The following is a 14,505-nucleotide window of genomic DNA, read 5'->3' as shown; positions in this document are numbered from 1 at the left end:
GCCTTTAAATAATTTACATGTTACCATGTTTTCCTCAGTAAACTGTGGTAATCTCCCTTCTAGAAATAATAAGTAAACCCTTCTTGTAATTTACACTTTACACAGCACTACAGTTTGAAAACAAAAAAAGGAATTATCACCTGCTCGACAGGATCAGTAATCTTTGGGAGGCACAGCCATCTCTGTAGAAGAGGAGAATTAGGGTCTTTTGCTAAGAGGCAACCTAAAACTTATTATTATGCTTCACTCAGGTATGTGTGAAAAACAAATAAACAAACAAACAAATATCAAAAGGCAGACTTCTCACTTGCCCACCTCTCGGGTAACTTGGCTGTTCTCAGGATTCACAAGTAACACCACGGCCCAGGGCAAAGCACATGTGCAGTTGCCTTCAGCAGCCTTTAATTTTACTTTCATTAGCTCACTTTCGGTCTGGATAGACTCTTCCTATGGGTCAGACCTGGCTCACAGACCATCAGTTGCACAGCTTTGATCTAAGTGTGCTTTACTGCCTCATCTAGTTTCCTTCTTGCTGGACCACTGAGTGATGGTCTACACACAAGGTTTTGTAGTTTTTCTACTATTTTTCTTAGGGTGTTTTTACCAATGTAATCCTTAGTATCATTAAACTCGTGTAAATATGAATTGCTCAGAGGACTTATAAAGTATTTATTATAAAGTTTCTTAATGGTGTTATATTAATATGCCTATCTGTAAAGTTATACATTTAACAGCTCAGTAACTCAGATAAACACAGGATGTTGCATGAACCTGGCTGGCTTGGTCTGAATTTTGGCATTTGCAAATTGTCCGTTTCCTGTGATATAACCTATAAACACAAGCAAGATGCTTCTAAGAAATCCAGGGGTTGAAATCTGTATTTTTGCTCCTTTGAGGGCTAAGTAATAATTTCTACAGCTCACATCAATGGGAGTGACTCAACCCTTCTGAAAATTAGATCAATGCTTATTCAAGAGACTAGCATTAGACTTTTCCACAGTATTATTTAATTTTAACTTGTCTACACTCCCTTTGTCCAAAGACTAATAGAATATAATTACACTAGGCTAGGAAAAATTTGATAATGTTGTAGGCAGCCTTACATTCAAAAATCCCTATTGTCACTTTCCCCCGATAACTCTGTCAGTGACATACTACTGTATCTCTCAGTCATAATCAAGTGAGATGAAAATTATTCTGAAAAGTAAATGTATGAGGAAACAACAGGAGGTACACATCAACACAAAGGATGCAATGGCCCACAGTGCACGTACTAAAGCAAAGGTCTTCACTGCCTTACTATCATAATCATTGGATTTAAGCGTCTTTTCACAGATGTCAAAGGGCATTTTAAATTAAAATTCAACTACTGCACGACCAGGTTTGATTAAGAGACTGTTTCTGCTGGACCTCTGCATGCTGAGTAGTGCCAACTCGGGGAACAGTGTAATGGAAAGAAAACAGATGGGAATGGGAACACATTCGGTACTTCATTTCTAGCATTTCCTCATTCTCCTCAACTCTTGACGTAGCCAAATATCTTCATATCCACTTCTGAACAAGATTTCTGCTATGATAGCATAATGCAAAGGTATACAATGAGCATATTTGACCAGCACAATACTTTCACACAAATTTAAAAGCACTGCCGCAAGAGGATACCAACCTTTAACTAAATCAGTCCCCTACTAACAAAATGGTGGTTACATTGGAATAATTTCTGTATATACATAAGACCTGCATAAATACTCTACTACACATTTGTTTCACAGCACGGATTTAAGTTTGAGAAGCTTCCCTCTCTTTTTGAAAAATTAATGTGAACATTTTGGATAAAAGAAAAAGGAAAGAAAACACATATAAAGACCATTAAAATTCTGACTCTCCAGCCCCAGGAGTTGATCTTGTACATTTGTAGTTAAGTATGTTAGCAACTCAGCTGTTTTCCATTGCCTACAGATTACTGATGTTGCTACAGGTTAAGACCAAGTTCTAAAGCTGTTTTTCTTACTAGTGAGTGCTTGCTTTTCAACATTTTAAAGTGAAGATGTGAACGAACCTTTCAAAAGTGACTGAATATTTCAATGCCAATATATTTTGCACGTAAAATATAAAAATCTCTGTGTGTTGCATTTGAAATCTGATAAATATTTATTATCAATGCTGTTTGCTTTTAATCTGTTCAGGATATCATTCCTCCAGCTCTTTAGTACTTAAACAAAAATGGCATTTACATTACAATATTGCTTGCCAACAATCTCATTTTCTGGTTTAGTCAGCAGCCTTCATGCTTGATTAGTCTTTAATTATACAAATACCTACATATTAAAAAAGTTTTCTTTTTTCCATACTTTGAGCATGTAATTATTTTCTCTTGCATGCAATAACCTTTAATTTTAGGATTAAGCAACTGATTCTCTTTAGTATGGATGGATTTTTTCAAGTGTTAAAGCAAATTTGGTTATTGTATTATGAGTAGGAAAATTAACTTTAGGAAAACCTTTCATTAGTGCATTTGACAGCACACTGAGCAGCTGACAGAAACTTCAAAATATTCAATATACTTGAAAACAAAATGGATACCAATTCTGTGTCCTCTGAAGTCAACAGCAATACTACTCTGAATTCAGCAAGAGAATGACTGAGGCTATGCGATTCCTCGTTTGAATATTCCTTGCTTTTGTAGTATTAGTGTTGCAGCAGTACCTAGAAGCCCAATACAAGATCAAGGCCTCATTGCATTATACCAAAAAACTGTAAAAGTTTGCAGTCTAAAGAGATCAAACAATGGTGGAAGAATCAACAAAAGAACAGAAAGGCAAAGTGACATGCTAGACAGTGACAGAGCTGGGACTGCAGTCTGGTGCTCCTAACTCCAACAACCTATTTACTAGAGCACTTTGCTTCCTGATGCAAATTATTTTTCAAAAGTGAATTCAGGAAGCAGAGGCATAACTTGATAATGAGATTTAGAGCTAAATATGCAGATTGTAAGTGGTGGTAAAAGAACTCCCTTCCCCCCGCTCCTTTCCCTTCAGTTTTCACTCATGAGAGCATGGACTGCCAAGTTTGGGTCTATAGGACTGACATATGTTATCTCTATACCTGCTTGTACATTTGAAGTACCAGTGATTTCCCCCTAGACATACTCTTTGAATGTCTATGGGGAAAACATCAAGGATTTTTAGAATGGCTTGGTTTTCTCAAGTTTTGTTTATTTTTATATTTGTTTTACATGAACTGAAAATCCTGTCAGACACATTTTGATTGCATGGAGAACACGTTTCATAGTCAGAAGACAGTTAAAAAAAAAAAAAAAGGCAAGCTGTAATTCTCTAAAGTTGAGGAGGGAGAAGAGGGGGAAACCTTCCTAATGGCATATTGAGCTTGCTCCTGCCTCATTTGAGAGCTATAAGAAACCTCCTGCCAGCTTCCCCAGTAGTAGCGTTAGGTCTCGTTATAAAGTGAAAAGTTGCAGACAGAGGTAGGATGGAAAGGCACACAGCATCTTATTCCAGAGTGGTGATCAGTGATACAATTTCAGTCTTTCACAATGCCAATCCTCTGTTTTTTCGTGTCTCTCTCCCAGTGGAAAAGGTCAGTAGGAATAAAGGCACTGTCAATAACAAAGACATTGTTTTTCTCCCCTCTCCTCCTCCAAACATTTTCCTTTCCTCCCTAAAATCAGGCCCTGTCCCTGAGGAATTCTACACTGATGGAAGCTGCACCCTCAGATGAATCCCAGGAATGAGACTGACTTCTCCTTACTTGCCTGTTCCTGGACCTTGATCCCAGTACAGCCCTAGTCCTCATCATCTGCCCCCCTGCCCCATAGCCCATGTAGCACCCGTGTTGGCAGCTCTGCTTGGCACTCTGTGAGGTGTCCACCATGCCCTGGGGAAAGGTCAAGAGGAAATCAGGCCTCTACCACCTTCTGTCCTGTTCCAGCTGGAGGCACCAGTCCACAAGAATAGTACTGCCCAAACTGGGAGGAGAGCAATAAGAGACAGAGACAGCATTCCAGCTGGGTTTGGCTATTTAGCAGGTTGAAAATGGGATTATAAGGTTAATATGGTGAAAATTATAAGAGCATTAGCAACTAACAATTTTTATATCGCTTGTTATCACATTGATTCAGAATCATCTTCTGATACCAACTGATTGGCCATCACTACTGCATAATACTGCTCTGTATTGTGACTGGGCCCATATTTTAGGGTTTTCTTTATAGCATCTGTACTTTTGCTAAGAGCCTAGGATCCTCTCAGGTCTGACTGGTTCCCTGATGCTTTTTACAAGTATGTAAGTATTTCTTAACAGGCATACAAAGATATTGCAGCAGTGATTGCTCCTTTAAAGAATCTCAGCTCCTTTAAGAACCAAAATGCACCATCATCATTCCTTCAGTAAAAGGATAATCCTACCAATATATGATGTGCTATTTTCATACATCAGTTTTTCTCTTCTGGAAACTCAGCGTTGCCTTCCAATCTCTTTCACAAACATAACCTAGCTTGCTTCTCCAACTGGAATCCTCACAGGATATTTGGTCATGTCTAAGATATCAGAAATAAGTCAAATTCCTGTCCTGCAGGAAATTCTCTTAATATAATATGTAATTTCTGATGCAAATACAGATGAAAGATGGAATATTGAAATGTTTCAATAAACAAAAACTTTCATTTGAAAATTGTGAAGTATTTCAGCAGATTTCAAATCATCACCATGACTTAAAATGTTTTCAATTTTTTTTGTTAAATCACTATGTTTTAGGCAATTCAATGTAATAGATTGTTTATGTACAACTTACGCTGATTTTAAACAAAAGCTATCCTCAGTTCTTTCCATTTCCCAGGCCTAAAATAGAAAATTAAAATGAAATTTTGGGCAGAGGAGAAACCAACTTTGTGGAATTACATGCTTGTTGAAGAAGAAAAATCACTTAGAAAATTTCTGATCAGTTTAAGGTACTACACTGTCAAAATAAAACTTGGGTGTATTTCAAAGTAAGACAATTTTTTTTTTTTCTGAGACACACAGTGCTCATCTGCTTTCTTGTTCTCTCTCCTTTACTTTATTTCCTTTCTCAGCTGGTGGCAAATATCTTCATTTCTTGCCCTGACTTTGCCCTGGATCAGCAGCAAAAAATACAGTAGTGTTACAAGACAGCTTGTCCTAAAAATCTTTCAAAGCTTACTGGTGGAATGAATAGTAGGAAACCTGCAGAAGACTTCCTCTTCCAGATGAAAATTTTATGGTGGGGCCCCTTAAGATCCACAACCTATATCTCCTTCTAACATGGATTCAACCAGTGATTAGTACTTTTTTTTTTTTTTTTTTAAAAAAAAGGTTATAGTAGAACGTAGCATATTACAAGTATGTAATTTAAAAATAAGATTTAGGATCATCACATCTATATCAAGCCTGATTGTTGATTTCCTACCTGCTAGGACATGCCTTCTCATGTGCTACTATATACCCATTTGCTTAAATGATCCTAATTTCCTTATATTCTACCCCACTAGGAGCTCTTAGAAATACACATTTTCTGACTTGTGCCTGAGGTGGTAACCTCTGACCTCTTAATTTTCCAATTTCCACATAATTAATTGTTGGTTACTTCAAACAAAAGTAGAAGGTTGGGGGAGAAAGGGGAAAAATAAACCAAGGATTTTGAAAGCTCATGTTTCCAGTGCGACCCCTTGGATAAAAGGATTTTTTTTTCTTTTGCCTAATTTGTTTCTAGTTGCAGCACTAAGGTCAGAATAAGCCAAGAGAATGAATGGAATAAACGTCCTGATGGGCTGCCCGAAGCTGCCTGGTGTTACGGATCAGCGTAAAACCAGCTCTCTTTCCTCTGCCTGGGCCGATGTAACTCACTGGAGTGGCAAATTACATCAGACCTACAGCTGTAACCCGACATTATGATTAATTTGATCAGTAATTTCTCCTGTTTTTCATTTTAATCGGTGTGACTATTCTGCTGTGGCAGGTCTTTCAGATCTAATTAAGATAAATTTCAGAGTAAAAGACTTGGCAGAATTTTCGAGTCAAATCCGAGCGTCAAGTGTGAAGACCTGAAGCACCAGTCAATCAATTTCCAGTAAAGACGGCAGGCTGTAACTCAGCAATCAACCCATTAACACTTAAGCAAATTTCATAATCTCCAGGCCTGTGCTTAGTCACTCTCTCAAAACATTCTGGCTACCAATAAAAAAGAGAAAGTATTATTATTTTTTCAAACACCTGCCCTAAACTGCATCTGCTAAAACCACCAACGGAATCCACAAGTGGACACTGATAGATCTCAGCAGTACTGCCAAAAAAGACTTCATTTTAAACTTTAAAACACAGTCTGGAGTGGCTTTTTTTTTTTTTTCTTTTTTTTTTCTTTTTGAGGCAGTACCTAGAAGCCAAGCAACCTCTTTTAGGTGCTTATTTGTATAAGGAGCCTTGAATGATATAATATTAGGGCTATACCACTTCCAGAATATTGCTCCTCAATCAGATTCAACAAGCCCTAGGTTCTCCGTGTTCACTTAGTCCACTTGCTGCCAAGTAGAAAAACTTTCTTCTCACAGAACTAGAAACCTGTGATGACTTGCAATTTTTTTCTTTTTTTTTTTTTTTTTTTTATTACAAAGAGGTGAGGGGTATGAAAAATGGGGGAAAAATAAAGCAATGCTTTGTGATATTTTGTACTTCCCTGAACATTTTGGAAATATGAATGAAAAGAGAAATTAAGAAAAATGAATGCTAGCAAAACAGATCCACTGCATTTAGAGGAGTAAATAAGGGGCTGTGTCAGTTTTTTCTGTCCCTAAGACCCCCAAGGGTCCTTCTCTCTGCCTAGAGAGGCTTTGGAAATAGAAGACCTTATGGGATATGGATCCTTTCCCAAATTTGTCCTGGGAGAATGTTATTTATTTATTTCCCCATTTATTAAATACTTCAGTTGCTTCAGGGAGTTTATTAAATGCTCCCATTTCAGAAGCCAGAGCTTGCTGGGCAAACAGCTCTACTTCCCTCTCCTTTAGAGAATTCTCTAGCAAATGGTTTCCTATATTAGCCTCAGCTTCTGCCCCTTGGGTACTAATAATGCCAGTTGTTTTGCTCAAAGATTAATTTCCTTTGCTTTAAATGTGAGTCAGACACCAGTACTTCTTGTGCTTCTGAAAATAGCAACACCTGCAGAGTATATTTGGATGGACCAGGCAGCCGGTGCTCCAACTGCAAGAAGGTTTCCTCAGGGAATGAAGAGACTTGCTTATAAAGTCTCTTTGAGAACTCTTAAACACCTCTTTGCTCCGTTTAAATGCAGTATTCAACAGTTCTACAGTGTGAAGTCCCAGTGCCTCAAAGACCCAAGAAAGCAGTGAGCTCCTGGGAGAAGGAAGACATCTGAGGAGAAGATGTGAAACCCTACTCAGTTCTGTGGATGGATGCAGTCCTACACATAAAATGAACCTTTCTGTGGAAATGATGCCCATGCATCTCCAGGTAGACAGAAAGAGTAGCAGCTCTCAAACAAGCTAGCTGTACCAGGAAACCAGCTTGCACGTTCCTGCACTGTGCACTGGGCCCAGGGAGCACGATACAGCATCGTGCAGAGACACCCAAGTGTTCAGCTAGGACAAACTGTTGTGTTGCCATATCAGAGTGGTCTAGCCAGTGGCAGACCCAGAAGGGATGAGGAGGATCATGGAAGTGCCCAGAAAAGGTGAGAAGAGAAGAAGGAGGCCTCGGATGCACTGAAACTCAAAGGCAACAATTTCTCAAGCAGGGGTCAAGTTTGTGAACAGTAATGTCCGTGTGGTTCACAGAACTACTGCAGTGGCAAAACGAAGAGCACAAAAACAAAAGGAGGGGACCTGAATCATAACAGCATTTTCAACAGGTAATAAGCATGTGTGTGTGTGGTCCATCAGTATGACCGTGACTTTCTGGCTAGTGGAAACTTTTACACAAGTACTTGCCTCTTCCACTCATGAAATCACCTTTATCAACCCACAGAAATCATTAAAATACCGTTAGAATACTCAGAAATCTAAACCTGTCAGTAGAACAAGATGTTTAAATCTTTCTGGACCTGTTTGAAATGAACAGGGGATGAGATACGCAAAATATTCTCAACAGTTCACCAAGCTCAACTCAATTTGCTAATGCTATTAGTTTAGAGCTGAGACCTCCTGGAACCTAGATTCTCTTGGAAACCCACCTAAAATCAGCACTTCAACAGGCTCACTCTAAGCAGGTGATAGGCATGAACCTTCCTGAATAAATGTCCGCTGTACTTGTGTCTATCACCTATTGCCTTGTGATGTGCAATATCTCACTCCCTATTGATACCAAAAATTAGGAAATTTTGGAAAATGGATTCAAAGCACTACATTTGCTCACCATTTATAAAATACTTCTTTGTCAAACTGATTACCAAGTAACTTGGGAATAGATTCAGACAGTCATACATTGCACAGTACCTTGTGCAGAAAGAAAGGCTAGATAATTTTAGCAAAACAAAACAAAAAAATCCTCAGTAGGATTACTGGTGTCATAATCTTGATCAAGTTTTCTTGATCTCAGGATTCAATAAGCATGAGAAAAATAAAGCATGTCTTGGATATGAACACAGACATAAAGACAGCCCATGACTATAGTCCTTGCAAACTTATTCCAGCTGCCTTCCTCAAACCAGCCAAGACTTGATTGTTTCTTCTGTATCTTAAATATACATAAATTTATCAAAGTGTCAGTAAACAATGAGATTTCTTTAAAGTAGATTTTTCCTTAATGAGAAGGTAACCAGTGAATGAGGTTGGCAGGGAAGGGAAGGGGAGGTTTGGTTTTGTGACTGTTGGAGCCTCAGGCATCTGTGTATACTTTCTCCCTCATTTACAGCTGAGTGTTTCAGCCTTTCTGCTTTTCTTTCCTCCTTTGTTATGAAAGTGTTGAGGTTCCAAATACATTATTTAAGATTAGTATGAAAATTTAATCTGAAGGAGGTTCTGTTTTTGCTATCCTAGAGTTTGCTATCAGTTGGAAGATTTTTCTGCTGTTGTCATCTCCTCACTTCCCTTCTTCCCTCCTCTTATTATTATTTTTTTCTCACATCATCTTCCGTCAGCTGCAGTTATTGTGGGTAGGCTTCTATGACAAAAAGGTGCTTTAGGAAAGAGTTCTGAAAATGGTCAGAATAATTTTACAGTGGGGCAATCCCTGGGGGATTTCCTGTTTGTCTGTTCCTATTCGCACATGAACAGAACAGTAGAAATCACTGGGAATTCTTCTGTTCCTACAGTGCAGCTCTCCCTTTGTAGATCTGGCTGTGGGTGCGTTCATCTTACCCATACCGCTAAAACATACAGTGAGTGTCAGCACCAGAAACTAACCTCCATTTGGAGCCAGTTAAATATGTGTTGCTGATACAAAGTGCCTTATTCTGGTAGTCAAGCAGAATAATTGGCTACTTAGTACTTGGCTCATCTGATTTTATACAGCATATAATCAAGATCTTATGGCTCTAGAAACTTAATTGAATGGAAATTCTGTAAGAGGCGCTAACTGTGCTTTGAAGTTGCAACATGCTGACCATTCAAGAACCTGTATTGTTTGCCATGTAATAACATTAAACATTCACAGGAGAGGGGTATTTGGAGAAGTGTAAGAAGTAAAGGTTTCAAAGTCCCCAGTTTACAACATGAGATAGGTTGTCTTTCACCTCTGGATTTCTTTGTCTCAATCAATTGACACAATGAAAGTAAAAACCATACTATGATTATCTATATGAGGAATGTCACCATTTTAAAATGAAGTGATGAAAGTATTCCATCATCTACCTGACCCACCACCTCCTGAAATACAGCTCTGCTTTGGAAAATTCTCCTCTGGTTTGTTGTCTTTTGCAAATCAGTGCTGACCCTGGTTATGCAGTGTTTTGCTTTTACCAGAGTAAATCTGGAGCATCATCATTAATGTCAGCACAGAATCCAGGCCCTGGAACCCAAAGTGAGGTTTTTCATCTTTCTACACAATCAATCAAAGACTTCCTAAAAATAATAGTTTTGTAACTACAGTCCAGCCCAGTGAACTGAGTAAAGAATAGTGATAAAATTAGAGCAGAGTATTACCGAACAATCTGACAAGAATCGTTCTGAGACTTTTAGCTGGTGTACGCTGCACTGGTATTATTAATTTCTGATCAGCTAGCAGAAGTACCTCACCCAGGTATACCTAAGCAAGTCACTTTCATTTAATTTGCCTTCTGAAGGACATGACAGCATCTGTACATTTTGAGATGTAATTGCTGTTATCCTTCAGAGTTTTTTGAAATAAACACAATCATCCTTCTGAATTACTGACTTTCCATGACAATTTTTTGAGGTTGCATTGTTCTAAACTAATATCTTTCAGACAGATCCTGAATAATGTAAGAGGATAAAGCCCACATGAAAAAATCAAGAATTCAGAAATGAAATTTAAGCTGTCAAACTTTAACTTAGTTGATTTTTATTCCCTTAATATTCTTCAAACAAAACCCATTTCATTCTAGTTCATAAAGAACATTACCTTAGAGGCCATAATATCTCTGAATTTTGTTCTAGGTCGATTTTTAAGTTAAAGCATTAGACATTAAAAAAATCCACATTCTAAGCAGCTATTATGAACTGGATATATGAACTGCTGCCAAACGTGTGCTCCCTCCTTTCTTTTTTTTTTTTTTGGTGGGTTTCTTTTTTGTGTTTTTTTTGTTTTGTTTTGTTTTTTTATTTAATGTTTGTACGGAAGAAAACAATATCAGATCCAGTCCCAAGCTAGATGTATGGGGGTAAAACAGCTTATCTCTGCAGGATTTAGAATGGAAAGACAAATTTCATGGAGGAGTTCTTACCACTGTTCTGCTTTAGAAAACTATGTGGACACATCCTTCAACCATATATAAAGTGCAACAGTAGTTCCTCTGGAAATATTTCTGAGCGTCACTTGTTTGCATATTAAAGAGTCTCACGATTCTCAGCAATATGACAGAGCACATTTCAAGTTCTTAAGCATTTCTTAGGGAAGTGTGAGAAGTATTACACTTGCTGTAGAAATGGCTAGAAGGCCAAACTAATGGCCCTACACACATTGCTAAGGTGAGGCCTGAAGTACCATGCTGAATTCTGGCTTCTCTTCTGGATGTCAGCACACAGCGTGTTTGTATCTGTGAACAAACTTTCAGTTTTCATGGCAAGGATCAGAGAGGAAAGAACATTAAAAATACTTATCCCTCAATTTATTAGTAACTCTTTAATGCTGAGCCAGAGCTGACAGCTAATGACTTCTAATTCCTTTACTGTTGTTCTGAAAGTGTCCCAGTCACGCAGCTGGCTTAGTGGTATGGCTGAGCTCAGCCCAGTGGGTATGCCAGACCTCTCACGCTGGTGTCTTTCATTAACGCTAATCCCAGATCCTAAAAGGTTTAGGGGACAGCATTTGAACTAAAACCACCTCAGCATACTTGGTTCCCTCCTTCCAATTCTTTTGAGTCTGCCACATCCAGACTGCCCTCAGAAGGGTAGTTGTGAGGATAAGCATGCCAAGGTATCTCCGTGAAAACATTGACATTAGCACTTCCCATGCAAGGAATTATTTGTTTTACTTACTTTTGTTGTACTTCTGCAAGTGAGATGTGACCCTTGAGAGCTAACAGTAGAAAGTGCTTCTACAAGCCTGTACCTGTAGGTCACAGATGAGGCTGGAAGTACTCAGATTCAGTTGAGATTTACACTGGGACCAGAGGTTATATGAAAGCTAAGACTTCAGATTCAGTGTTTGTACAACCCTCTTGAGGTATGCTCACTGAGATAATCCTACTTCCTCCCTACCCCAACTCTAATTGATGTGTGCATTTGCTTTCTTTGGAAAACTGAATGCCTTGTGAAGCACACTATTTAGCAGGCAGTTTTAGCAACATATAGTGTATACAGTTAGTGTGCATACATTACAGCTGCACCAAGACAATAAAATGTAACAGAAGCTCCTCTGGAAATATTCCTGTCTCTGTATGTCAATAATCTGCATACTAAAGAGTCCCAAAGCACTCACTAGCATGATAGACTGGGCATTAAGTGGTGCCTAAGTAGCCCTTAAGACAATACACAGAAGAAGCTCTAGAAACATTATGCTCTACTATAAGAAAAAGCTCCGGAAGCAAGGACACATTTCTTGTGGACTTTTAAGTCTATTATCTAAACCATTAAAAAATCAGATTTGATGCAATTTAGTTGAAGCTCAGATTAATGCAGGTTTAACTGGCCACACGGCAAACACAGCTTCTTGTAAACCAATTTCCTTAATTGTTTGAAAAAGGATTTTTTAATTATTAAGCTAATGCAGTTTAATTTCTGCAGGAAATAGAGCCAAATCCATCCGCGTGAATAAAACCTTTAAAGTGGGGTCTCAAAATTTACAGAATAAAGTGAATTGCTGGTTTCTAAGTGCAGCTCCACTGCCCAGTGAAAGGGGACTCTGCTCACTTCACAGACTACCCTGGTGTTTATTCAGAATCCAACTTGGGGGTACAGTCAAAGCTGTTCTTGCAGGACGTGGATATAGCATGACACATGTAGTGCAAGAACACTCAAGTATAAGAAATTAGAACCAGTGGATCAGAGCTCTCCTGTTTCTGCCCAGGAATTCCAAGATGGGCAGAGCCCAGCATCAGTGTGGGTGCCATAGCTGTTGATCTATTAAAAAACATCCTTGTCATTGGAGTGAGCATCTAGGAAAGGCATTAACCGGCATTCTTAGCTTTGGAGTCTATACTGAGACTCTTAAAAAAATATTTTATTCTTAGCAGGATAAACGTTAGGACTGTGATTTCAAGAGGAAGGATAAACCCATCCATCCCTTGCACACATCCACCAGCAGAAGCTCTGTTTCTTTTAGGGACAGGCAGGATCATCTGCTCATGAACATCTAACTTTGCGGTCCTCATACATGGAGGGTGACTTCTGGGCAAACGCCATTTGCAAAGGTCACATCCTGAATCCATGGAAAAAAATTAGTTTTCTATGGGTTTTATGATATGGACTTTAAGAGAAAAAGATGTTTAGTCTTGAGAAAGGAGCAGACTAGGACCATCATTAGCTATGCTTTTCTGGCTTATTAGGCCTTTTAGCTGTTGTAAATTACATGCCTGTATGGATTAACTAATACGAGGTGGAATTTCTCAGCCTGTATGGTCAGAAGGTGTAACCTTCACTTGGTTTCCCTTGCAGTAGGTGAGTATGTACTTTCTGTTGTTAGACCATTAGAGATTTGTATGTAGTGTCCTACCTGCAATGGATTTGGTGAAGTAAGAGGAGATGGAAGGCCATGCCCTGGTGACTGGCTGGGTTTCTGAGGGGAGCTGGAGGACTGTGGGGCCGGAGGTGGTTGGCTCTGACTCTGGGACTGTGTTTGGTTCTGCTGCGGTGGTGCTGACGGCTGTGGCTGTGGCTGCTGGGTCTGCTGGGGTGGCTGTGGAGTCTGTGCCTGCTGACCTTGCTGCTGCTGGCTTTGCTGCTGCTGTTGCTGCTGCTGACCTTGCTGCTGCTGCTGCTGGAGCTGCTGAAGATGCTGAAGCTGTTGAAGCTGGGAGTTCAGGGATGAGGTAGCTGTGAATTGAAGAGAGGGAAGGGAGTTATGTAGGTTTCAGTAATACCTACTGAGTTAAAGATATTCTGGATTAAATTCTAGTTCTGTCACATCGTGAGGCACACTGCCCACTGAGAGCAGCTGGCCTCAGACTTCAGGATGTGGCAGGAAACACAATCCCATCAATAATAGCCTGTGGTTCTGCCAGCGCAGTTCTGTGGTAAGAGCTGGACTTCACTGGAGGCAGTGAAAGCAAACCTTTGGAAGGGTGTCAGAGCTGACCAGCAGCCTTTGCTTAGACAAGCATACCAGTGAAGCCAATGGGAATTTTGCCTGCCTGGAGAAGAGGCAAACAGGATCAGAATCACAGAATCATCTAGGTTGGAAAGGACCTTGAAGATCATCTAGTCCAACCGTTAACCTAGCACTGACAGATCCCAACTACACCAGATCCCTCAGCGCTGGGTCAACCCGACTCTTAAACTCCTCCAGGGATGGGGACTCTACCACCTCCCTGGGCAGCCCATTGTCACTGTACACAGCATACCAAGAACTCATTACATGAACCGGTGCTGTTATATAAAGTAGGAGAAAATCATAGTTATAAATTAAAGGATGCTCTGAAAAGAGCTTTGTCATGTCTTTGTACAGCAGGTGTCAGGAAATAAAACATTCAGCTGGGGATTTCTTGTGCAATGCATAGGTAGCAAAAATACCCAATAAAATGTGTGTGTCTCTGAAATTAGAACTGCTTCTTATCACTTGCATCTAAAAGCCATAAAGTTCCTCTTGTGAAATAGGGTAGGTATTCTGTGCACTTACACTGCTCACCTACGCCTGGTAGTAAAGGTCTGTCGTGTTTTGCTAGCATGTGCTCCACACATGAGG

At 39.4% G+C, this 14,505-nt stretch overlaps 1 protein-coding gene across 2 annotated transcripts in view; it reads right to left on the bottom strand.

Annotated features, from left to right (window-relative positions):
• The window catches only part of POU6F2 (POU class 6 homeobox 2), a 318,794-nt gene that overhangs the window by 89,663 nt on the left and 214,626 nt on the right, over positions 1-14,505 (bottom strand). For both annotated transcript variants that reach the window (XM_074886724.1, XM_074886634.1), the window contains one exon: positions 13,318-13,637. In XM_074886724.1, the coding sequence (XP_074742825.1) occupies positions 13,318-13,637 (320 nt within the window). The remainder of the gene's footprint in view (positions 1-13,317; positions 13,638-14,505) is intronic.

This window comes from Strix uralensis, chromosome 1 (assembly GCF_047716275.1).
Source record: "Strix uralensis isolate ZFMK-TIS-50842 chromosome 1, bStrUra1, whole genome shotgun sequence".
NCBI classification, from domain to species: Eukaryota; Metazoa; Chordata; class Aves; order Strigiformes; family Strigidae; genus Strix; species Strix uralensis.
Note: the sequence above shows the minus strand (reverse complement) of the source record. Positions and strands in the feature narration are given on the sequence as shown.